The following is a 26,917-nucleotide window of genomic DNA, read 5'->3' as shown; positions in this document are numbered from 1 at the left end:
TACAATATATAGAGAGAGAGTTACTATATACACTTTATAGTATAAAGTAACTCTTCTGAAGGTTTCTTTAGGATGTCTTCTAGAAAGGACACAATTACTAAAATACATTTCTAGCTACGTGGGGCCTTGAGTGCAGAGTTTTCGCCTGTGGCAAGTCAATATTTTGGCCAATATATGTTAATTTCATAGTGTATACATAATGAAGTAACATCATGACTGTCACGATCAATGTCATGTTGTAGAAATAGATAGCACTGAATAATACATTGTAGGAAAAAAAAAAACGTGTCAGATGTTTGTCTTTTAAAGTCTGTGAATTGCATTGATTTGGAACTGCATTAATTTGGAAACATACTGTATTTGTTTCAATGCTTCCTATTTTTGTTTTTAAACCAAACCATATTTCCCTTTAGTTAGGTACCTTCTTTCTAATATCATTTGAGTACGTAGCAACAGCTTATTTTGTGTCCAGTTTGCCTTTGTGGTAGTTTGTATTATCCAGTGTTTTTATTTCATTTAGTCATAGCTATATTTCTCCTTCCCGCTGTCTGCCTGCTGTGCTTGTGGACAAGACAAGGTCAACCCCACCTTACTCTTAGATTAGGAAGTAGTAAAACTTGATTTTAAGAGTTTTGTGAATAAGAATAAATCATTGAAAAATGCTTAAATAATGCAAATGAATATGAGATCTTTTAAATCTACACTCAAGATAAGACGTGAAAGTTTTACAATTTACAATGTCTGATCATCAAAGTGTCATTCTGCTGCTGTTGTAGAACTGTGAAAAGATTAAATATCATCCCTGTCTGCCAGTATTTGATATTTTCTAACTAAAGCTTTTGTTCTGCCTTCCACAATCTTCCAGTTTATATCTGTGAATACTGCCACAGAGAGTCGTGCGAGCTGATAATATTTTCTCTCCCAGTAACGCAACAGGGGAGGGAGGGCAACCAAATCATGAGATGACCCCTGAGGTTATCTGAGGAATTTGAGAGGTGCTATGAGCTATGAAGCCCTACAGATTCAGTCACGTTTTATTTGAAATAGAAAACAAGCTGAAAGAAAAGAAGAAGAAGAAGAAGAAGAAGGAGGAGGAGGCATGCATAAAATACAGTGGTGTGAAAAAGTTTTTGCTTCCTTCCTGGTTTTTTACTTCTTTGCATATTAGTCACACTTAAAAGATTTAGATCATCAAACAAATTTTAATATTACACAAAGATAACACGAGTAAATACAAAATGCAGTTTTGAAATAATGATTTCATTTATTAAGGGCAAAAAGCTGTCCAAACCTGCCTGGCCCTGTGTGAAAAAGTAATTGTCCCCTAAATCTAATAGCTGGTTGTTCAACCCTTCGCAGCAACAACTGCAATCAAGTGCTTATGATAACTGGCAATGAGTCTTTCACATCGCTGTGGAGGAATTTTGGCCCACTCTTCTTTGTAGAATTGTTTTAATTCAGCCACATTGGAGGGTCTTCGAGCATGAATGGACTGTTTAAGGTCATGCCACAGCATCTCAATCGGATTTAAGTCTGGACTTTGACTTGGCCACGCTAAAACCTTCATTTAGTTTTTCTTGAGCCATTCAGAGGTGGACTCTCTGGTGTGTTTGGGATCATTGTCCTGCTGCATAACCCATGTGTGCTTGAGCTTGAGTTCACAAACTGACAGCTGGACATTCTCCTTCAGGATTTTCTGATAGAGCGCAGCATTCATGCTTCCATCAGTTATGGCGAGTCGTCCAGATTCTGAAGCTGCAAAACAGCCCCAGACCATCACACTACCATCACCACGTATAACTATTGGTATGATGTTCTTTTTATGAAATGCTGTGTTGGTTTTACACCAGATGTAATGGGACACACACCTTCAAAAAGTTCAACTTTTGTCTCGTCAGTCCACAGAATATTTGCCCAAAAGTCTTGGAGATTATTAAGATATTTTTTGGCAAATGTGAGACGAGCTTTTGTGTTCTTTTTGGTCAGCAATGGATTTTGCCTTGGAACCCATGGATGCAGTTTTTGCCCAGTCTCTTTCTTATTGTTGACTCATGAACACTGAGCTTAATTGAGGCAAGTGCACCCTGCAGTTCTTTAGATGTTGTTCTGGGCTCTTTTAAGACCTCCTGGATGAGTCCTTGTTGTGCTCTTGGAGTAATTTTGGTCGGCCGGCCACTCCTGGGGAGGTTCACCACTGTTCCAAGTTCCAGACTGAAACATGTCAACTATTTTGTTTCTCATCTGTTCCTGATTTTCTTTAGATCACAGCATGATGTGTTGCTCTTTAAGCATGCTTGACTTTATCAGACAGGTTCTATTTCTTGATTCAACAGGTCTGGCAGTACTCAGGCCTGGTTTTGGCTAGTGAAATTTAACTCAGCTTTCTAAAATAATGTGGTTAATCACAGTTCTTTCAACATTTAACAGGAGGGGGCAATTCATTTTTCAAGTAGGGCCAGGTAGGTTTGAGCTTTTTCAATTCAATTCAATTCAAGTTTATTTGTATAGCGCTTTTTACGATACAAATCATTAAAAAGCAACTTTACAGAAAATTAAGTTTCTACAATATTTAGTAGTAGCTTATCAGTGATGACTGTCAGTTTATGTGCATACGGCAGAAATGTTCAGAAAAATTAATAAAAGACGTAAACAAACAGACGATTAACACTATTAACAGCAATTATGCAATCAAACTTATAGCAAAATGTGGTAGTTCTGTATGTTGTCTCTGGGTTAGCATCATCTGAGGTCCTCTGAGGGGTTGGCATCATCTCTTCTCAGGTGTTCTGGATCCAGACTGGAGCTTTGGTAAATCCTAGTTACCACGGGATGTAAATCCAGCAGAAACAGACAAACAAATAGAAACATAATTAGCGTAGCTGCTGTTCCAGCCAAGTAAAATTAATTAGATTAACCCAAGCTAAAGAATAATAATGCACATTTGATCAGATATAACTGCAGTCCAAAATTATGAGATGCATTATTTGAATGCTTGGCCAAAGAGGTGTGTTTTTAATCTAGATTTAAACAGAGAGAGTGTGTCTGAACCCCGAACATTATCAGGAAGGCTATTCCAGAGTTTGGGTGCCAAATGCGAAAAAGCTCTACCTCCTTTAGTGGACTTTGCTATCCTAGGTACTATCAAGAGTCCAGCGTTTTGTGACCTTAGGGAGCGTGATGGGTTGTAGCGTGGTAGAAGACTAGTTAGGCACGCAGGAGCTAAGCCATTAAGGGCCTTATAAGTAATAATATTTTTTGTAACTGATACGGAACTTAATAGGTAGCCAGTGCAGAGACTGTAAAATTGGGGTAATATGATCATATTTTCTTGACCTGGTAAGGACTCTAGCCGCTGCATTTTGGACTACCTGTAGCTTGTTTATTGAGGATGCAGGACAACCACCTAGAAGTGCATTACAATAGTCCAGTCTAGAGGTCATGAATGCATGAACTAGCTTTTCTGCATCAGAATCAGGTTACATGTTTCGTAGCTTGGCAATGTTTGTAAGATGAAAGAATGCTGTTTTTGTAACATGGGAAATATGATTTTCAAAAGACAAGTTACTGTTTAATATAACACCCAGATGTTTGACAGTAGAGGAAGTAACAGTACATCCGTCTAATTGCAAATTGTAATCTATGAGATTCTGTGTAATGTTTTTTGATCCAATAAGTAATATCTCTGTCTTATCTGAATTTAATAGTTTATCCAATTGTGTCATCCAATCTTTTACATTTTTAACACACTCTGTTAGCTTAGATAATTTTGAAGTTTCACCTGGTCTTGTTGAGATATATAGTTGAGTATCATCAGCATAACAGTGGAAACTAATCCCGTATTTTCTAATGATAATTAGAAAATAATTATCTTTTTTCCCTTAATAAATTAAATTATCATTTAAAAACTGCATTTTGTATTTACTTGCATTATCTTTGTGTAATATTAATATTTGTTTGATGATCTAAATTTTTTAAGTGCGACAAATATGCAAAAAAATTAAATATATATTAACTAGGCTTAATAACCAGCTGTGTAAGTCACACTCTCAAATGTTGTAACAAAGTTAAAACAGTTCCAGTTCTCCCAAAACACATGTGAAGGCAAATCATCAGTAGCCTACTTAAATCAAAAACATTAAGTTAAAAACACATTGCAAGTGGTCAAAGCAGCACAATAAACGTATCACTGCAGGCTGTCTAGCAATGATCTACCACTTATCACTTTGGGACCATGCGCTTTTCAACTAGTTTGAAATACTGCTGGTTTAACAACACACAATGCTTGTTGAAAAGCTTATCGACATTTCAACACATGAAGCATGCAAGGAAACGGTTTCAACACTTTCGGCGTAGTTAAATATTAGATAAGAAGGCACACCAAAGCATGCGATGACCCACAAGGTTATCTGAGGAATTTGAGAGGAGCCCTGCGTAATGCGCTGAAGCTCCAGTTGCGTTTCATTACGACTTGATTTATTCTTTGCACATGACACAGAACGGAGAAGAAGAACAGCGCAAAGCTTTCCACATGCACGCGTACAGTATCACGATCAGATGACACTAACACGTGTTGTCATATCTCGCTGGCTCCAGTCCAAAATTAATCCAGGATTACACTTTAACACAGAGAGAACTGAATGACTAATAAACGCAGCTGACGCAGGCTTCAATTGCAGAAGACTTTTGAGAAAAGACAATCTACACCCTATAAAAGGAAACAGAAGACACAGACGAGATCCGAAACAAAATCAAAATAATGAGGTTTAAAGGAGTGTTAGTGTTTGTGTTACTGGGCGCGTTAACAGCGTATTACGTTTATTCACCAATCCCGAATAACATAGAGGAGAGATGGAAACTAATGCTCGCCGACTCTTTCTTCAGAAGTTTAAGCCAGTTGGTAAGTTTGTTTGCATTTGTATTTTAACACGTATTGAGTTGCTTGTAAGTTTGACAGCCATCAGTCTACAGTTTAATGCCGGTTTAACGCACTGCCATGCATTTGCAATGTTACGGCCGTCTATCTGGTGTCGGGTTATTATTTTGGGCAGGTTTGATCAAAGACTGTGATTACGCAACTGTCGGGTCACTTAAGCGTTTGATTATTTGTTTGAAATGTTTGGCATGACACCACACCAGCAGATTTAGTTTACAGATTATGTCAATTCTTAATCCGAGCATTGTATAGTAAGCTTTGTGGCTAATAATAGCTGGAAATTATAGCAGGAAACAAATTAAATAGATACATGTGTAAAATGCACCTCAAATAGGGGAGTGTTGGAATATGACGTTTAAACCCCCCCTCTCTTTCTCTTTCTCTCTCTTTCTCTCTCTCTCTCTCCCTCTCTCCAAATTGCAGTTGTTTTGAAATCTACATCTTGTCCAACTAGTGTCACTGTTATTACAAATACTGGACATCAGCTTACATTTTGAAATAAACCATTGCTCCACCTTTCATTTTAAACATTATTAAAGGTAAACAAATGTGGAACATTTGATTTAAAGTAATTGGGGAAAGAAAATAAATAATTTGTCTGCTGCATCCCAAGTCACCCATTTAGACTATATACCCCTAGATTACTCTTTTTCTGAAGAAAAATACTGTTGAGTGTGTAGCAAAAGGTTTGGTGAGTTTTGGGACATCATGTATGCATTTTTAACGGACCACGCTTTTGCATAGTTACGTGCATCCTATCATTGTAAACTGGCCCTGCAATCTTCTTGTCAAAGTTAACATTCTCATATATAGGCTATATGTACTTCATATTTCAGTTCAGTTTAATTTACAGTTCTCCTTGTTTTTGTATAGTGATGCATTGTAAACTTTATAAAAGTTTACAGTGTTGTTGCAGATTAAATAAATATTTTTCATCAATTTAGATTAGTTTCACTTTATTTAAATCACTCTACTTAACCCTCTGTCTCACACATCTGGCATGTTTGTAGGGCCATCATTTAGCAGCCTCTGCAGCCAAGAGAGTCTCTACATGGTTTAGAAAATTAACCTGTTACAAAAGGAGATTGAAGACTAAACTAGAACTGGTGACAAGAGACTTAAGGCTTAACACTGGAGTAACATCATGTAACATCAAGCGGCTTAACAATGGGCTCTTGTCTACCAAAGCAAAAGATTAGGGGATTCTGGCTATTAGTGAGATGATCTCAGCTGATCAACTATGTGTCTGCCTTGTTATAACCTTTTTGAGAAAATAAGCCAGGCACTGTGTGACTTCCACTGGGAGTTCTTGCACAAAATAAGCCAAAACATCCCTGTAAAATTAAATTTTTTCCCCCTCTTCACAGGCAGAACTGAGCGATCGGATGGGACTGTTGCACTACATGAAAGTTATGATGTTCATCACCATTGCAGAGCGAGTAGTGCCTGTGTCAGATGACAGGGTGCAGGTGTCAGATGAGAATTTTGATGGGGTAGAGGTGATTGTGTACCAGCCAACCCAGCAACAAGAAACAGGAGAGCTAAGAAGGGCCATCATTTACCTGCATGGAGGAGGATGGTGTCTTGGCAGTTCCCGTGAGTACCATTAATCACACAATGCTGTATAATAGAGTGCTCTAGCTTTTTATATCTTAATGGTAATGTAAATGTATTTATATGAGTGCTTGACACTGGAACTTCAAAGATTTTAATTCTCCATCATTATGACAGATTTCCAATCAGACTGCAGAGAAGCCATGCATGATGTCAGTGCAGATCAGAATTAAAAATTAACAGCAGCTTGAGACAAAAATGGCACCAAAAATGCACCCCATATTCAAGATACATGTACAAAAAAAGTCCCTGCACCATTAAACTAAATCGATTACGACTGTCGAGATGAAGTAAAATATAAAAATAATTGAAAAGTGTTGAATGCAGCATTACATTTCGATCTGCTCCCGCTGTATAAAAAAGTTATTTTTATGTGTTGGTTTTTGCAGCATTGAGCATTTCAGCCAATCCCACATGTTTCTGTGGTGTTAGAGGTGTTTAGCCACTGGTGAAGAAATCTGCTGAAAACCCTGGAGTTTATTTCAATTTGCACTCTCCGATTGAATTCTGCACTCTTTCAAATTCTTTCATCCTAAAGAAAGTGCAGAAATGATGTATGTAATACACACTGCAGTGTTGACAGCTTCAGAAATTATAGTGAGAGTTTTTGAGCTCATGCAGAACTCGCTGACTGCTTCAGTGATAGTGAACATTCTTCTGCCAAGATAACCAATGTTAAGTCTTGACTTTTTAATGCATGAAACTTCATAAACAGAAGATGGCTGATTATTTTTCGAATGACTTAAAAAATGTGTCAAGTATTGCAAAAATATAGCAGTTTTATTTTATATACTGAAAACTGCTTAGAACGTAAATAAACTGTAGAAAAGGTCTGTTCTAAAAACCCTCTTCTTTTAAAGTTCTATTGGACTCTCTTTTTTTTCTTTTTTTTAAGTGATGGTTAAAGGGTTTACAGTTTATTTTAAGGTGTCCTTGTTACATTGTAACTATACATTTAGGTAATATGTAAAAATTATTAACAACATGTATTTACTATAGGCTTAGGATTGTGGTTAACTGCATGTATGCAAAATTTACTGTTATTACTATAGTAAGAGCATGTAAAATATATTTTGCTTTAATCCATGGGATCTGTTTTCATCACTAGAGGCTTAATCAAATAAAAGTCAAAAGTATATTTTTTTCATTTCTCACCTTAGGTATGGGCCCATATGATCTACTAGCCAGACACATGGTTACAGAGCTCAACGCAGTTATTGTATCTGTAGAGTAAGTATCAAATGTTGTTCATTTAATAAAAGCCCTTGCTTGCTTCAGCAAGGTCACACAGGATCTGGCGACTGTTTAAAGGCACAATATGTAATTTTCGCCACTGGAGGGTGCATATTCAGAACAAACAAAGAAACAAAAGCGTAGTTTCATGACACCGTGACTGAGTGTGGAATCATGGGAGTTGTGGTCTTCATCCCACAGCCAATTCAATCCAGCGGGACTCGGGCAGAAATCATGTTCATGGATGAGCTAATGAGTTATTAACGTAGTAGAATGAATCAGGGTGAGGCTGAAAGCCGTTGAAGCAAAACGAGGCCGCTGAATGAGAGCGGCACACGTCTCGAAAGCAGCAGAGCTTTTATTAAGCCACAGTCGACCGCTTCCGCTCCTTCCGGTCATGAGTATGTGTAAAGTAGCACTGTTTTATCACACTAGATACATTTGAAAGTTCTGTTATAATGGTACTCTGTGCAGTCGTCACCTGTCTAATAAAACGCATAATATATTAAAAGCGCCTTTGGTGTTTCCATGTTTTCTGCAAAACCTAACCAGAATTCAAGGGGTTATGACGTCATTGGCAGACAATACAATGACACTATGTACACAGTGTCACTAGTTAAAATTGCTTATTTCTCTGGATTTAAACATTCTCCGAAACATTTGGGATAATGTAAGTACACAAGTCAGCAAAATATATAACACTGTTCTAGTGGTTTTTGCATATTTTAATAATAATAAATGTTCTGCCTTTAATTGACTGACTGATTAATTGATTGATTGATTGATTGATTGATTGGTGTAATTTTATGTAATTGTGTTTATAATTTCTATTACAGCCATTAAATTGTTAATTAATTATCAGCTAATTAATAAATATCATATATAACCCAATTTTTAATAAAATAGTTCTTCCAGTTCCCTATTGAAGTGGAACACAAGACTACGTCATTATGTTGTTGACATTATGGGAATATTACTTGTGATCTGGTGTCTGAAGCATGTTTGCTAAATGCCCATCTTGAATGGCTACTGCGTCAGGTGACATCACAAGCGAGGTGGCCAGCTATACAAGTAGCAGGGGTGGGAGGGGGGAGTTCCCTTTCAATCGGTCACTCTCTACATCATGACGGATGACCGACGAATTGGGATGTCACTTCTACAATCTACAATTCCACCAATCTATTTCGAGTGTAAACTAAACGAGCCAATGCACATTGGCATGAGATGATTGCATCCAGCTGCCACTGATCATAGCGTGAGTATTACTAGGCAGCAGGTGCAGCGCATATTCAGTTTTTTCGCGTCGGAGCTGAGCGATCACATCGCTTCGGAGCTGAGCGTTCTTTGAGAGCTCTTTGTGTTGGTGGTATGATGCTTCAGTGGTGGTGGTTTCCCACGTCAAGTGGGTTGCACACATCAGGCTGCACTACCCCCTGTTTGTGTTGCAGGGGGTAGTGCATCTCCCCTGTGCTCTTCAGCACGCTAGAAAGAGCTTTTTCCCTAAAAGAGCATTTACAGGTGTGTCTTTTTAAAGACGACGTTGCATGGCAAAATTGACATCTTTGTAAATATGATGTGGGTCTTGCTATGGACAACATATCACCCAGGCATTTCTGGATGCTGTTGCCTGGTGCTGGGTGATGGTCATGATCGCTGCCTCATGTGCCTGGGCATTTAGCAGGGTGAGGTGGCATTTGTGGATGAGTCATGTTCTCATTGCGGGAAGATGATCATCTCAACCAGTTGAGCTGCCAAGTCAAGTCAAGTCATCTTTATTTATATAGTGCTTTAAACAAAAAAGATTGCGTCAAAGTATCTGAACAACATTAATTAGGAAAACAGTGTGTCAATAATGCAAAATGACAGTTAAAGGCAGTTCATCATTGAATTCAGTGTTGTCATCATGCAGCTCAGTTCAGTTTAAATAGTATCTGTGCAATAATTTGCAATCAAGTCAACGATATCGCTGTAAATGAAGTGTCCCCAACTAAGCAAGCCAAGGGAACGGGCTGGGCCCTCTACAAAGGAGCGTACCAGCAATATCCTTTAGCGCTCCTCCTGATGACCAGATGTTAATTGCTGCATCGGAGGTTGAACCGGAGATTTCTGGAGGGGAAAATTTGGCTGTGCTGCTGTCCTCTGGGACTGTAGCAATGCTTGAATTGGATCCAGAAATAATGGCTATGCTTTCCCGGGCCGCCGTGGTGGTAGGGCTCGAGTGGAGACTTCCACCATGTGCCGAGCCCTCTAGATTGGACGATTGGTTCTTCGGGGTGGTCCGCGCTGGTTCTCAGTGCCCCACCACAGTGCCTTTTTTCCTGGAGGTGCATGAGGAGCTCACCAGGTCATGGACGGCACCTTTTACTGTCGGAAACCGATCTGCTGGTTCTTCCCTCACCACCCTCGATGGTGGTGCAGCTAGGGGGTATACGGGGGTCCCCCGGTGGAGCGGTCAGTTGAGGTGCAGTTATAGTCCTAATACCGTGCCTCCCCTCCCGGGTCTGTAGGTACTCGTCTGGCCAGCAATGCTTATAAGGCCTGTGGAGAAGCCATACTATGGCGTTACTGCAGGTTCTTCAGGCTAAAGCACTGAGGGACCTGCACAAGGGTGGTCACAATCCAGAAAGTTGATCTCAGCTGATCTCACGCTCCGAGCGACAAAGGTCACCGTGAATTCTCTGGGTCATGTGATGTCCACACTTGTGGTCCAGGAGCATCACCTATGGCCTGGTCGACATGAGGGATCCCGACAAAGTTTGGTTTCTCAAGGTCCCTGTGTCCCAGACTGGCCTTTTCGGCAAAGCAGTCGAGAACATGGCAGATTGAGGTGGTCCGACCTTCTTCTCGGTGGGCAGCTGCTGCCTCCACCCATCCGCCGGCCACATCACCCCAGCCTGCTTGTCACAGAGGACGGCCCCCTGTGTCCACCCCTGCTCCCATGCCACATCCGCAGCAGCCTTAAGCAAGCGGTGCCATGGAGCTGGGCAAATGCAGGCTGCCCCGCCCGGCCAGGCCCCTGTCAACCTGGCAGTGAGGGGAAGTGCAAGAGGCCTTGGGACGGGCGACCCAGAGAGAGAAGGATGCTCCTCTCTCTTCCCCGGAGGAGGGCTGGGTGGAGAATCTGGTTTCCAAAAATCTCGACAGGAGAGCGGTTTTCTCTGTCTTTGGGTCCCAAGAGGGTATGGAGAGTCATGGAGGGACCAACACCGGACCACACTCATCCTCCTCTCTCACCAGCGGGCAGCAGTGGGCGGATCAAGAGCACTGTCAAAGGCCCTACTCACGCACCCTCTTCCAAACCGTGGAACCAGGTAAGTGTTGCACTGCACACTCAGACCCCTCTTCAGGTCCTTGCGTTCCACCTTGCTGCCCCACCGTGGTTACGTCAGTGGCCCTGCTGGTCCAGCTTGTGTGGTGTCTGGGTACCTGGCTACCCATACCGTCTCGCTGGTTACTGCGGACCATCAGCCTTTGCTATGCGATTCAGTTCGCCCGGCGTCCCCCCAAGTTCAGTGGCATCCACTTCACATCAGTGAAGTTGGCTGATGCTCCTGTCTTTCAAGCAGAGATCGCAGTCCTACTTGCGAAGGATGTGATAGAGCCAGTCCTTCCACCCGATATGGAGATGGGGTTTACAGCCCTTACTTCATTGTATCCAAGAAAGGCGGTGGGTTATGACAGATCTTGGACCTGCATGTCTTGAACCAGGCCCTTCACCGTTCAAGATGTTGACGCAGGAATGCATCTTCAGGTGCATCTGTCCCTGAGATTGGTTTGCAGCAATCGACCCGAAGGACGTGTACTTTCATGTGTCCATCCTTTCGCACCACAGACCATTGCTGCGGTTCACATATCAGTCCTGCCCTCCAGGCTGTCCCTGTTGCCCCGTGTCTTCACGAAAGTTGCGGAGGCAGCCCTTGTTCCCCTGAGAGAACAGGGCATTTGCATTCTCAACTACCTCGTCAACTGGCTCATACTAGCTCAGTCTCAGGATCAGTGGTGCAAACACAGGGACTTGGTGCTCTCACACCTCAGCCAGTTGGACCTTCGGGTCAACTGGGAAAGGAGCAAACTCTCCTTGGAGAGGATCTCTTTTCTCAGTATGGCGTTGGATTCGGTCGAGCATGCCTCATGCAAGGGCGTGCTCAGTCGGTGTTGAACTGCCTGAATATGTTAAAAATTTCAGACGCTCCTGGGACATATGGCAGCTGCAGCGGCAGTCACGCTGCTGGGGCTGCTTCATATGAGAACACTTTAACACTGGCTCCATGGCCGAGTCCTGAGGGGGGCATGGCTATGGCTTTGAGTCACACCATCCTGCTGCCAAACCTTCACCCCGTGGTCAAACCTTGCATTTCTCTGGGCAGGAGTGCCCCTGGTGCAGGTCTTGAGCTACACTCCTGGTAGAGTGGCGACTCCATTCCCAGACGGTCTAGCAGATTTGGATACGTTTCAGAGCTGCTCAGGTAGACCTGTTTGCCTCTTCAGAAACCTCTCAATGCCAGTTGTTCTATTCCCTGATCGAGGGAACACTCGTCATGGACGCACTGGCACACAGCTGGCTGCAGGGCCCAGTGAGGCTTCTTGTACAAACATTGTGCAAGATCAGTGAGAATGTGGAGCAGGTCCTGCTTGTGGCACCTTACTGGCCCACTTGGACTTGGTTCCCGGAACTGATGCTCCTCGTGACAGCCCCTCCTTGGCAGATTCTTCTGAGGAAGGAGCTACTGACTCAGAGATGGGACACCCTGTGGCACCCGCGTCCATACCTCTGGAAACTTCTTGTCTGGTCCCTGGAAAATGGGACGCGGAGGTTCTAGGTGACGTACCCCAAGAGGTAGCTGAGACCATCACTTCAGTGAGAGCACCATCTATGAGACACGCTTATGCCTGGAAGTGTAACCTGTTCGTCAAGTGGTGTTCTTCTCCCCTGGAAATGTCCGATCAGAGTTGTGCTGTTCTTTCTGCAGCAGGAGTTGGAGTGAAGGCTGTCTTGCTCCATCCTTAAAGTCTATGTAGCTGTGATTGCTGCCAACCACGACCCCGTGGAAGCAAAGTTACTGGGGAAGCATGACCTGATCGTCAGGTTCCTTGGGGGGCGAGAAGGCTAAATACACCACGGCCCCCTTCTATACCTTCTTGGGACCTGTCTCTAGTGCCCAGAGCACTATAGCAGGGCCCATCTTAGCCTTTGCAGACACTGAAGCTGTAATTTCTGTCAATGAAAACTCTGCTCCTGCTTGTATTGGCCTCCATCAAGAGGGTAGGGGACCTGCACGCATTTTCAGTCGATGATTTGTGCCTAGAGTTCAAGCCCTCAGGTAATCCTGAGGCCCCAGCCTGGCTATGTGCCCAAGGTTCCCACTGCTACCTTCAGGGATCAGGTGGTTAGCCTTTAAGCGCTGCCCCTGGAAGAGGCAGACCCAGCCCTAGCTTTTGCTTTGTCCCGTCCAGGCATTGAGATGCTACGTAGACAGGACACAAAGCTTTAGGACCTCAGACCAGCTCTTTGTCTGTCACGGAGGCCAGCAGAAAGGAATGCCATCTCTAAGCAGAGGATGGCCCACTGGATAGTGGATGCCATCACCCTGGCTTATCAAGCACAGGGTGTGCCCTGCCCATTCAGGTTACGAGCTCACTCTACTAGAAGTGTTGCATTCTCCTGGGCTTGTGGTACCTTGCTGACAGATATTTGTAGAGCTGCGGGCTGGGCGACCCTCAACATGTTCGCTAGATTCTATATCCTTTGTGTGGTGCCGGTATCCTCCTGTGTTCTCACCTCAAATGGGTAGAAGCACTGAGAGGCCCCGGCTTCGGGTCGGCTTGCTTAAACCACTCCAGAGAGTCCATATCGTAGACCATGTCCAGCTTATCTGTCCCCTTGGCAGCCAGACGTGGCAGAGCGTCTGGTGCCAGGCCCTCACTCGATGAATCCATGAGGACCGGTAGAGGGCTGGGTTCCATATGTAGAGACCCAAGTGGATCCCATATGTGTCCACGGTATAGCCTCAGAGCCTGTGTTTCCCAGGCAGACTTTCTGCTATTTTCTAAGACTGTTGCAATCACCTCTAATCTTCCATATGCACCTAAACGGTTGTTCATGTGTGTAAGTGCTTCCGAAACCTCCTTCGGGAAGGATGTGGCTTCTGCAATGTTCCTGTCCCAAGTGGTACGGGTACATTTTCCCAGTGTTATCAAGTCTTACTGAGTGGGTAGTGCCATAACAGCAGTAGCTGGTTTTCTTGTGGTAAGCCCTGGTCTACGCCAAAAAGTAGGGGTGTAAGAGGCTTCCACAGGGCACTGGAAAGGGCAGTACCTGTGGCCCTTTGGTAGGGATCCCAATTCGTCGGTCATCCAACATGACGTCAATAGTGACCGGCTGAAAGTGAACGTTTCGGTTACATATTGTAAACCTTGTTCCCTGAAGGAGGGAATGGAGACGTCACGTCCTGTCATCCTGTCTGGGTTCGGGCTATATTCCGAGCTCGTAGCCCTCCTTCAAAACAGCATGCCAAATATGCTTACTATTTGCTAAATCCTATTATACGTAAGTGTGAACTCTTGAATACACAGTGCTGTAAAATTGCGTCTGTTCTGCCTCAGCACCAGCCAGTGAACGCAGATTTGAATTTTGCAGCTGGTAATGTGCCGTGCTGACCGTTCTTATCACACCAGTGTGATCATATCAAATCTAAAAATATTATTCAGCTATTTTGGAAGCTGCATTCAAAATCCAAGTAGCTAAAAAATCTATGGGGACACGTGCCCCCTCAGTTTTAATGGGCATGACGCCTCTAATAAGGAGTGCCTAGATAACATGTCATCAGCTTCATTGTCTTCAGAAAGCCATTTGTCTGCGTGTGCATGTGCTATAGTCTGTGTGAGAAAGCTCAAAAAAGAATGTTAAAGAAATTAAATTTAGATTAGATTTAATCTGTCAGAGCTGTAAGAAAAGGAAATATCTTTTCTCCTAGATGCCCCAGTTTTGTCTTCCGGATTTTTTGGCATTGCCTTTGAGGTGGTGGTCGTGGACAGCATGCTTTAGCCCAATATCCGTTCCAAAAACCACTGTTTGTGTCCCACCTCATGATCTGTTGTCTCACCAATATTGTGAACAGAGGTAGAAGCGATTCGCCTGAAACACAGAGCGTAAATGAGGAAGATGGGTTTCTCGCCACACTTCTCATCTGCCATTTTTTCAGTGTTGTGAATACAGTGGTAGAGGCATATGCTTTTTCTGTTACTCGCATATGCAGATACAGAGGAGGAAGATGCCTCTTCTCAAATCCCAGTTCTTCATCAGTTGCCTTTTATCTGTTATGGAGGTTTACAATTGAGCACTTTCCTTATGAGGAGAAGGTCAGGTTTTGTCACACCCCCTTCATGAGGTTTCAAGGATTGCATTAGTTTGTGTCCCTATGTGCCCATGTCTGAATGGGCAGTATTGAAGAGGAGTTTGGGCTGTACCGGCCACTGGCATCTCATTAATACTCATAAATATTAACAAACTTAATACTGCACAAAAAATATGGAAAACTGTCATATGCAACACATGGTTAAATTCTGTGATAAAAAAGGCAAGTTGCATCAATACACTGGCACAATGATGCAATCATGTTTTATGGATTAGTCCAAAATTCTATTTATTATTTATTTGCTTGCATGCATGCATGCATCATGTTGCCTGCTTTATCCCAGTATTCAAGAATTCTATTCATTAATTCACCAGATACTTTTATCCAAAGCAGCTAATGGGGGATACTAAGTGTTTCATCCTGAGAGCAGCCCTGATCTGTAAAGAAAAAAAAAATACAAAACCCAAGGTGTAAAAAAAAATAAAAAGCTATTTAGTTTTTAGTAGTTTTGAAATTTCTTCTAAATCCTCTGGAATTATTATTATTATTATTATTATTATTATTATTATTATTATTAATTTACTACTATTAGTTATGATTGGTGTAGAAATCTGTACAAGACCACACCATATGTATAGAAAGATACCAGTGGTCTTTGGAGAACTAAGCTTGACAGATTGGTGTAGAAATCTGTTTTATGTGAAATATTATATAACTGCAGATTAAATTGGCCTTTCACACCCTAAAATGAAATAACTTTGCTTCACAGACATCCATGATAGTACGAATACCTCTTTTACTCTAGTCTGGGTCAACACTTTGTAGTGTTGCATTAGAGAAAAGAGCAAGATTACAATGAAATCTAAAATGAAAAATGAAAACTTTCTTAGCCTTCATACAGCATTCCATACTTAATGAAATAAGATATAATGGGAACAAATTTAGCTCTACAGATCTTGTCAGAAATACTGCAACAAATAAGATCTTGCAGACTATTGGGTTTAACTAAATTCCCTTTATATTACTCCAAACCACAGAGGTTGATGGTTCAACCACAAAATAAAATATATTAACACAAACCCCATGCATAGAATATGTGATTGAGCAAGATCAAACCTGATTAACTTGGTTCTTGAATGCTTGACCTCCCAGATAAACCTTGCTATTGCTTATAGAATTTTTGCCTGGGTCCAGTAGGTGGAGGAAGGGGTAACATAAAGTAGAACTATTAAAAAAAAAAAAACTTTCATTTTAAGCAGTGAAATATTGGTTCAACAATTCAACAGGAATTACAGGAATTAGCAGTATCAGCGGTAACCCAAAAATGTTTGTGCAATGACAGAACATGTTTCTACAACTCGATTGTCGGCCTCTGTACAACTATCAGTAGGCCTGACATCTAAAGGTCCAAGTATACTAAGTTTATAAGTTAAGTGCAAAAGACTTTTAGGGGTCAACAGCCCTTTTTTCATGAAGTAACATTTTTATTTAATTGTGCAAGTACATCATCCTCTCCTGATCTCCATGAGCCCAAATGTCCAGGCCACAGTCTCCTGCACATTGACATGACAGTAGTATGAAGACCATGAGATAGAATGCTTTCTGAGGTGTTTTTATTTTTTTCTCAGCAAGACACACCTCTCAAGTACTCAAGTAGATCTGATGACCACATCCCTGCATTACTGAACAAAAGCAAAAGATAAAGTGAAACATACATCCTGTCACCATTCTTACTGAGTGTGATCTTACTGAATGATGATGATTATTATTATTATTATTAACTGGTGGCCTAGTGGTATGTTAATTGTTAGCTAAAATGCACCTTTTCACCTTGTGGTGACTGTGCACTTGCTTAAGAATTGTAAAGCTGTTTTCTTATGATAACTCCAAAAGAAAACTCGATGCAGAGTAGACTAACACATTATTTGATTCTATCATTATTTGTGAAAGATAATCTAATCTCTGTGATGACTGATACAAAAGAAAAAAGCATGCAGAAAAAAAAGGGTGGAGCATGCATGAGAGCGATTTCAATGTGGGACTCTGTGTAGTATTCAACAACACTCCCTCAGCTGATTATAGTCCCTGTTCGGACAGGAATGAGCATGTTTTAAGTTTATATTGACATAAGTTATCTACTGCACTGTTTTGATATCTGTGCCCTCTCTTATAAAATACAGTCATGAAAGTAACAGCACTGGTATAGTGAAATACAACAGCGACTATGTGGTAGATTGTACAGATAAACAGAATTTTATAATATAAAATTATTTAAAACTCAAATAAGAATCTACAGAAAAACATAAAATAAACTGTGCCTTTTTCACCCTGCTTAAGCGTTTTAAACTGATGTGTCATTTACATTATCAAGTTTAAATTTTTTTTACTTTATTTTTTATTTATTTATTTATTTTGTAACAATACTGTTTTTTTTTAGTATTGTGTCCCTAGTTTGTTGTCATGGCACATACAGTATTTTTTTCAAATACAGCCGAGCGCTCCAAACTCTTTTGTCTTGGTCTGCACTCCATTTCAATATGAATTCCTGTAGGCACAGCAGCAATACACATTCTGAATGTCTCGCTTATCAGACATGTTACATGGAGTATAGGTTTACAACAAAGCAGTTGTGATGAGTCGGGTGTGTTAGATTAGGAACAGTTTAATAATGTATACTGTGTGTGCCTCAAGAAAATCGGTTTGGAAACACTGCTATCATAAGTGTTTTTTTGTGGTGTGAACAATCAGAGTTAAAATGGGATGTTCAACAAACTTGCATGCCTTAACAAGTTTGACGGCACTTACTGATTTCTATCTATACCAACTGATATATCTGTGATATATCTGATGTATCTTCCTATACCTGTCATAGTTTGCTTAAAGAGCTGAATAATGCATTAAGCCATAAGACTGTTGGAACGTTTTCAACCTGTGGATAGTCTGTTCTTAACAAACAGAGGCTCCATGCTGCTCTTGATGTTCTCATGTATTACCTTTTATGCAAACACAGCAGGAAGAGGATAAATATATTTGCTGATGACACCACTGTGATCTGATAGCCATCAACAATGAACTGCAGTGAGGGTAAGCCCTCTCTGCATGGGCCAGCACTCCAGCATTCCAAAGCAGAATCCTGTAGTATCATGGACAAGAGCAAAAACAAGAACATGCGGTGTGTCGACAGAGCATGAAAATGAGATAAAATTGAAAGAAAAAGCCAAAAGAAACATACTGACCCAATAATAAAAAGTCATTCATCAGACCAACAGTCTGATGCATTTCTATTTATCTCCTTTACAGATCATTAGTAGAAGTGGCTGTTTGACTTTCTGCTGCCAGACTGCCCGCTGTTGTGAAACTATAATCACTTTGACTGACTGCCAGGTGTCCAAATGCCAGAAACACTAAAGAGATTATAGTGAAGTATGGGACACACAAAATTTGCACTTGTTCTAAAACATTATTTGGCCAGTTAATGTTAGAAGAAATAGTGAACGGTAATACCAGCAAATTTCTGAGAATGCAGGTAATGAACTAACTTGGAACCAAATCAGCTTCAACTCAGTTAAACACTTTGAGCCTTGATTCAATCCCGAGTATATAGAGTCGAGCAAGGAAAAGTGTTTGATTAGGGAAGGACAAAGCGAAAAAATGTATGAAAGGTCTCAGTACAGGGGCTGTAAAAAAAGCAGTAATCTAAAACTGTGAAGCTCTGAAGCCAACTGCCTAATAGTGTTTACACCGAAAGGCATCTACAACTTTAGCGCCGATTGCAAAGTCTTATTTGATCTACCCAGTCAGGCTGATGCAGTGTTGCACACTATGGCACTACTGTAAGCCTATCAAGCTGATGTCTTCAAGGACATAGATGGGGGAGCTGGTTTGACCACCAAGGCAGTCAAAGAGCTTTGTTGTGTGATGGATCTGGCACTTTAGGCCCTAAGAGCATGGTATATGCCAGAGGTTCTCAATTCCAGTCCTCGTGCCCCCCTGCTCTGCACATTTTGTATGTTTCTCTTATAGCTTCAGACATTGTTCTATTCGAACGTAAGTGCCCTGTGAAGTGGACATCACAGGATATTCCGCCATGATTCCAGTTCGAAGCGAACGTATATGTTCCATTCAAAGTGTATTGAAGTGTGCGAGACGTGAAGTTAAATTATATTTATTTACAGAGGTATATGATGTCACACTTGTCCGTGTGCAAAGACGTTTCGCAGCACAAATCCATGAATGAATGTTCTGAAGTGAGGTAAACTTCAACAGATTTCCTCTGCTCAGGGAGTAGGGAGCAATGAACACTGTGTAGGGACCATGTCAATGGGAACACAGTTCATGCACGGAGCTCACTTCTAATCAACTGATTATCTAAATCAGGTGTGTTAACAAAGAGACATACAAAATATGCAGAACTGGAGTTGAGAACCGCTGGTATATGCTATTGGTAGCTCCATGCCAAGTATGGTTGGGATGGACAGACATTTGTGGCTAAACAGATTTCAGGGTTAAGGAGAAGGCTTTCCTGCTGGGTGCTGGGTTTTAAGTCGACATGCTTAATGCTGCTGATGAGAAGTCTAAGTAAAACAGCGGTCAGCTGCTTTCAAGCAGCTTATTAGCCACTGCACTCGAGAACTTGCTGTTTCTTCAAGCTGTTCTCGCTCCAGCTGTTTCTGAGGACCAAGGTAGAGATTATGTGGTTCTTTCACCACAGCACTGATTCCATCATTCTTAGCAAGAGAACAAGAAGTCGGAATTCGTCTTTTGTTATTGGCAACGCAATGGCCATCCCAAGTTTTGTTCTTGAAATTGGTATCTCTCCTGGAGGAACCTCTGGAGAAACCAGTCAGACCCGATCTATTATCTCAGGTTTAGGGTGCAATATGACATCCTTGACCAAGCATCTGGAATCTATGGGTATGGCAGTGAACGTGGCTCTTTAGTCTTTCACCTGTGGTGAAAGAGACCATTTTAAATTTGATGGATAACTCTACTAGGAGGTTATATGCTCCCAAGCAGTAACTATTTGTGTACTGGTGCAGGGAACGCAGTTTGGACCAAGTTCAGTTCCCAGTCGTTTTAGCTCTTAAGTTCTTTCAAGAGCCTTTTTCTTCAATCACGGCCTGTCCACACTTTAGTTGTATGTGGCCTTAACATCTCTCAGATTCCACTATTTAAGTAGTGATATTACAGTCTGGGGCTGCAACAACTAATTGATAAAATCGATAATAATGGATAATGAAAATCATTGACAACAAATGTCATTATCGATTAGTCGCATCTACCCACTGTGCAGGGAAAACTTATAACACTGAATAACGCATTTCTATGTATGAAATGAATCTATATCAGTCTAATAGAGGAATAAACAGAGTGAGCTGCTTCAGGAAAGGTGTGTGACTCAAGCTGCCCAAAACACGGGAATGCTCTTTTTTAAACTTCAAGCTAATGCGTTAGCTTAACATGGCTCATCCTGTCAGACACTTTGACAGATGCACATAAGTTATATCCTTATCTGTAAATGTTACATATTCACACAAGTGTTTCTATTTTGCATGAAGGCTCATCCTGACAGTCTGCCTTATACTTCAGAATTTACTGAAGGAGCAGCGGTGCTTCAAACAGACTGAACGCAGTAGAGAGGGAGAAAATTAATATGCAGTGCAAAAATACTCATTTTGCTAAAATATTTTTTATTGAATGTTAAATTTAGGTTTAAAAGTTTATGTGTAATTCAAGCATTTTATGATAATAATTGTTAAGGGATAACAGCATGTAATTGAATATAAATTTAAGACATTCCCTAAATTTACAGAATAAAGAAATTAGGTTAATGTTTTCAGAGTGAATTTGTGTGTTCATGCAGAACATTCCTCTCATCTGTTAATACTAAATTTGTGTTTTTCTTTATTATCTTCATTATTTTCTTCATTTTTAGTGTAGAGAAAAGGATTTAAACTGTCCTTTGTCCATGTGTCTATTTAAACACTCCATTTAAACTGTGATTTATATTTCTTTTTTTACATAATGTATAGCATAGATATAGATATTTTCACCATACAATGTGTTTATAGAATTCCGTTGGCACATCTGTTTGAAGGAGAGCATCGGGCAGCATGTGGAATATTGTAATAATAATAGCCTTTTGGGTTTTTAAGCTGTTCTCCACTAATTTAAGTAATAATAATGCTGGGTAATGCTAACTTTTTTCCTTTGCTGGGTTTGTGAGGGATCTCGCATTCAGTAACGTTTGACTCAGAAAAGTAAAAGTAAAGATAGTGACGAGGCTTTGGGGCTTGTGATGGAAAGTGAAACAGTGTATTGGAGCTTGCAAACTAACAACAAAAACAGAACAGGTTCAGATTCTATTGCAGACATTACGCTATTTTTTGTCGTTTCTTTTAATTGAATAAAACACATTAAAACTGTCATGCTGTTTGTGGTAACTATCTGTGGACAACAGTGCTATTCAAAACAGTAGGTTTTATTCTAACAGAAAATAGAATTAAGAAGAACAATACCAACATAATTTGCTCTGTGCAGGTATCGTCTTGCCCCAGCTTATCATTTTCCTGCCCAGTTTGAGGATGTGTACCATGTGGTGAAGTTCATCTTTCGTGTTGATGTTCTGAAGGGCTACCATATCAATCCAGAACGGATTGCTGTGTCTGGAGACAGTGCAGGAGGCAACCTTGCAGCTGCTGTGGCTCAGCAGGTAAGATGTGGAAAATTACACATGAATGACTACCGTATGATTTTTACAATAGGACTCCAAAAAAAATCTATGCATTTTATCTATAAATGTTGTGCTTTATACCTTAAGTTACTTACTGTACATAATAAGGTTTCATCACATTTTTGTTTCCATCTACACACTCAATCATCACAGTATAACACCAAGTCATTTACACTTCAGGGTTATCAATCTGTTCAGGTAGGAAGCATAAACGTTTGTGAATCAGTTTCTCCTGCTTTGGTGCAAATGAAAGTGACAACAGGTGCACTGGAGAGACAACAGCAAGACAACCCCCTAAAAAAGGAATGGTTTTGCAGGTGGTGGCCACAGACAACTGCTCAAACTTTATTGTTCATTACAGATTTGTCTCTAGAGTTATGTTTTTATAGAGTCCTTCTCACTACTTGGGCCTAGCATGAGGCAATACATACAGCCCAATCAGGCTGCACAGGTAGTCCAGCTTCTCCATAATGGTACTTCAGGTTTGGTGTTTCTCCAATACGGGAGATGGTCCTTTACACGAGTAGAGCTGAACAGGGCCATAGAAGGACAACAACCCAGCAGCAGGACCAGTATCTGCTCCTGCAAGCAGGAACAGGAGGAATATTTGGGGAGGAATATCTTGGAGGGACCTTGCACTGGTACAGTGGGCCCTGGGTTCCTCCTGGTGCAGGACAATGTCCAGCCTTATGTGGGCAGAGTATGTAGGCACTTTCTGGATGACGTTCACTCTTAGAAATAAAGGTACAAAAGCTGTCACTGGGGCAGTACCTTTTCAAAGGGTACTGTACACTTTTGTTCCTATTAGGTTCTAATATGTACACTTTAAGTACTATGTACCTTTAAGGTACCAAAATGGACCCTTTAGGTACAAACATGTACCTTTTGAAAAGGTACCGCCCCAGTGACAGCTTTTGTACCTTTATTTCTGAGAGTGTAGGTATTGATACTGTTGACTGGTCCTCATGTTCCTCAGACCTCAATTCAATTAAGAACCAGCTTATGAAGCTGCCAGTTAGCACCACAGACTGTCCAGGAGCTCACTGTTGTCCTGACTCCTGATCCAGGTCTGAAAGGAGATCCCCCATGACACCATTCATCATCTCATCAAGAGCATGCCTAGCCTTGTCAGGAGTGCATTCAGGCACTTGGGGGCTATATACACTACTGATTACATTGCTAAATGCTTTGATGAAATTCATGCACGTTCAATCAGCCTGTAATTTCAATTGTTTACTTTGATTTTCAGTTGCCCCCAATAGGCTAAAGATTTTGGTTTACATTGACCATTGTCACATAATTTTGTTCTCATCGAATTATTAGACAATGTATACAAGTAAAGAGTTGTAACTTTATTTTGTTAATCAAGACCCAATTTGCGATTTAAGTGTTACCCCCCCCCCCCCCTTTTTTTTTTTTGTTGTTAGGGTTAGGGTTACAGTAATGTATAATAATAATTATTATTATTGTTATAATACCAGGTATCTGGTAACAATAATTACACACCAATTTCACATTTTAAACTTCTTCAGCAGTGCTTAAATTCTAAGTGGTCAAAAAAAGCAAAAATAAAACTGAAGTTGCTTTATGAAGTTTGCGTTTATTTTAATTTATAATATGTTTATATGTGACCATGGACCATAAAACTAGTCATAAGGGTCAATTTTGTGAAATTGAGATTTATACATCATATGAAAGCTCAATAAATAAACTATCCATGGATGTATGGTTTGTTAGGATAGAACAATATTTGGCTGAGATTGAAAATCTGGAATCTGAGGGTGCAAAAAAAAAAAAAAAAAAAAAAAAAATACAAATATTGAGAAAATCGCCTTTAAAGTTATCCAAATGAAGTTCTTAGCAATACATATAACTAACAAAAAATACGTTTTAATATATTTACAGTAGGAAATTTACAAAATATCTTTATGGAATATGATCTTTACTTAATATCCTAATGATTTTTGGCATAAAAGTTAAATCAATAATTTTGACCCACACCATGTATTATTGGCTATTGCTACAAATATGTCTGTGCTACTTATGACTGGTTTTGTGGTCCAGGGTCATATATTATCATATGTATAATTACATTTTTTATGTATACTCAGTTGCAGAAGGACCCAGAACAGCATATCCAGCTAAAGGTTCAAGCTCTACTCTACCCTGTCCTGCAAGCCTTGGATCTGAACACTCCCTCCTACCAGCAGAACCAGCACATGCCTATACTGCCCCGCACACTGATGGTGAGGTTTTGGAGCGAGTACTTCACCAGCGACAAGTCATTTTTGAGAGCCATGATGGCAAACAGACACAATAACCATGAATCAGCTGCCTTGCTTAAGTTCGTCAATTGGAGTTCATATTTACCTGATTCATATCGCCAGACATACAACTACAGTGCTCCACCTGTGGTCACCGGAAAAAGTTCAGTGCACTCTATTGGCCCTCATCACTTGCTTGCAGATCCACGAGCCTCGCCATTGCTGGTGCCTGACACAGCCTTGCGTTTACTGCCTAAGGCTTATGTGTTGACCTGCGAGTATGATGTACTGCGGGATGATGGCTTGATGTATGTCACACGTTTGCGTAATGCTGGAGTTGATGTCACACATGAACATTACCCTGGTGGATTTCATGGTGCACTAATGTTCATTACGTGGCCCACAGACTTTGAAATTGGACACAGAATGATGGACAACTTTGTATCATGGCTTAAGCAAAATCTATAAATTAATGTAGAATGCAACAGTGCTTTATGCATCAGTTTTGGCTGACTGGTTCATGTAATTTTTGTCTTATTTATTTCATTTATTTTGTTTTTCCTGTTGTTTACAGTGCACCACTTTTTATCTTTAAAAGGGCACACTTTTGATTGTATTAATCCTATATGGTACAAACATTCCTATTATGACCAAACTTGGTCTTAAGAAACACTGGTCTATATTATTTTCTAATCCGTTATCTATGTATATGTTACTAATGGAGTTGTTCAACAAGTTAACATGACATTAATAGTGTTTTATTTTATTTATTTTTTTATTTTACGATTATTTTTATTTCAGCCTATTGCCATTATCACTGACTGCTTGATGTTTTGAAAGGTTTGGTTTGATATGCAGTAAACTGTCTGATGAATTTCCAGGTTTACTTAATTTTTAATGAGACTCGTACTGGGGATTTTTTCGTATACTCCGTCGCAACCGGCCGGACCTAGACTCACTCCTTTTCCACCAGTCACTGCCGCGAGCACCAAGCTTCATCGCCGCTCTGCTCGACCAGCCACACGCTCTCCACAATGCCAAGGCATAACCTCGCCTCCACCGGCGAGACTTCCAACTTCTTTCCGACATCCTAGTATTATTCGGCCATGCCAATATATCATCTGATCGGAAAGTGGATAGTGTTTAAGCCTGAAGAAAATGCTGATTTATTCAGATGAAACATTCTCGCAGAGGGTAATTAAAGCGGATCTGTACAATCTATTCTTCATCCCGCAAATTAGCCAAGTTGATCAATAGATCGAGCAAAGTCCCGAACTCGCATTGCTCGTCACCACCATCGTCCCGCACAAGACACGGCTCTCCTCGAGCTATGGGTCGCAGCGGCAAGCCTCAAATGAGCCTGGGCCGTGCCCCAGTTCTCACTGCAGCAAAACCTCACTCGCTTCCCGCTTCGGCTCAACTTTTCACTGCAGTTCTTCTGGCCACAGCGCCGCATGTTGCCAGGCTTCCAACAGTAGCTAGCAGCGCAGGCCGTGTTGCAAATCAAGTTTTAAGGTAAAAACGCTAAAGGTAGGTTGTTTGTTGCTAAGTTTTTAAACAACATGATGACATTATGGATGTTGATGTCATTTTTGTAACCATGATGCAAAACTGCATAGAACGCACAATGAAATTACTCACATTTTCTGTATTAATTTTCACTAGCATTTTACCTATATTTTATGTATTTTAAATCACACAATATACTCTGATAGACAGATAAGATGAAAAAGATTGATTTTCAAGAAAATAAGTTCAACAGTATACCTAAATAATTAACAATTATAGGTGCAAACTAGGGGTTGAACGACTTCTGATTTTTAAAGTCAACTTATGTGATGAAAGTCGAGTCAACTAGTCGCTAATGACGTCATTAATGAACAAATAAGTCTGGAGCTGTGACAAACCCCTTGTGCATAGCAATGGCATATGACACAGTGCTGCCCACATGGCTATTGCTCCTATAGCAGCTAATTTTTATCAGTTCTTTTGCCTTTGGGTCGTTTTATTTCTCTCAGATTTCTGCTCATTCTAAATCAGTTATAGATAAAGAAGCACAGTAAAGATTACATTTATATGAATGCATTAGTGAGAGCGATTGCGTTTGTGAATTAATTCTACATGGCTGCGTCTCTCTAGTAGTAGTGACGCTGTGGGATTTAGATATTAAGAAATATATGCTTGAACTTCTCAGATTCTAAGCTATTTTGAGAAATCACAGAACAGTACATTTCCGCTCTGAATAATTCTGTGCACATGCGATATGCGCCTGACGTATGAGCTACTGTCTGTAGCCTATGTGTGTGCGTTACAGTGCAGCAGCGCATTAAATTAGAACAGTGATTAACATACCTGTACAATAATCTGTTTAGAATCTGCATTCTCCCATACAATTTCTAGCATCCAGTAATATAATCACACGTCTTGAGGAGCTTTTGGAGTATACATTTATTTGTCATTTTAACTGTTTAGAAATGGAGCGTAAATGTGGAAGTCCTTCAAATGTTTCTTATCCTGTTGTGCCCTCTATAGGACCAGTGACTAGTCGATTAGTCTGTGCAACCCCTAGTGCAAACTAGCAACTAAGGCGTATCATAAAGAAACTATTAAATTATTATTGAACAAGTGTAACTAGCAACCTAATTTGCATGCATTGTGCATACTGCTAGGTACCTCTCTCCAAGTCTCTACCAGCTGATGTGCGGCTTGGTTGGCTAGCTGTTTCAATACTTAATATTTTTTGTGTTTTAAAGAGATGTCTTTTTGTAATTTTATCACTTTTTAA

At 40.7% G+C, this 26,917-nt stretch overlaps 1 protein-coding gene across 1 annotated transcript; it reads left to right on the top strand.

Annotated features, from left to right (window-relative positions):
- Window positions 1-4,253: 4,253 nt before the first annotated feature.
- LOC109072389 (arylacetamide deacetylase-like) lies at window positions 4,254-25,009 on the top strand. Its single transcript, XM_042738944.1, has 5 exons — window positions 4,254-4,897; window positions 6,301-6,529; window positions 7,708-7,777; window positions 21,676-21,847; window positions 23,980-25,009. Exons 1-5 carry the CDS (start codon window positions 4,757-4,759, stop codon window positions 24,598-24,600), a joined length of 1,233 nt encoding a protein of 410 aa, XP_042594878.1. The 5' UTR covers window positions 4,254-4,756; the 3' UTR covers window positions 24,601-25,009.
- Window positions 25,010-26,917: the final 1,908 nt, after the last annotated feature.

Source organism: Cyprinus carpio, chromosome B15 (assembly GCF_018340385.1).
Source record: "Cyprinus carpio isolate SPL01 chromosome B15, ASM1834038v1, whole genome shotgun sequence".
In the NCBI taxonomy this organism is placed as follows: domain Eukaryota; kingdom Metazoa; phylum Chordata; class Actinopteri; order Cypriniformes; family Cyprinidae; genus Cyprinus; species Cyprinus carpio.
The sequence above is the reverse complement of the archived record's forward strand: the minus strand, read 5'-3'. Positions and strand labels throughout refer to the sequence as shown.

Bases quoted from the DNA above. Each gene is read 5' to 3' on its own strand.
- LOC109072389 (XM_042738944.1), top strand. From the start codon at position 4,757: ATGAGGTTTAAAGGAGTGTTAGTGTTTGTGTTACTGGGCGCGTTAACA. The intron at 6,530-7,707 runs GTGAGTACCATT...TTCTCACCTTAG, and splicing joins ATGGTGTCTTGGCAGTTCCC to GTATGGGCCCATATGATCTA. The intron at 21,848-23,979 runs GTAAGATGTGGA...ATGTATACTCAG, and splicing joins CAGCTGCTGTGGCTCAGCAG to TTGCAGAAGGACCCAGAACA.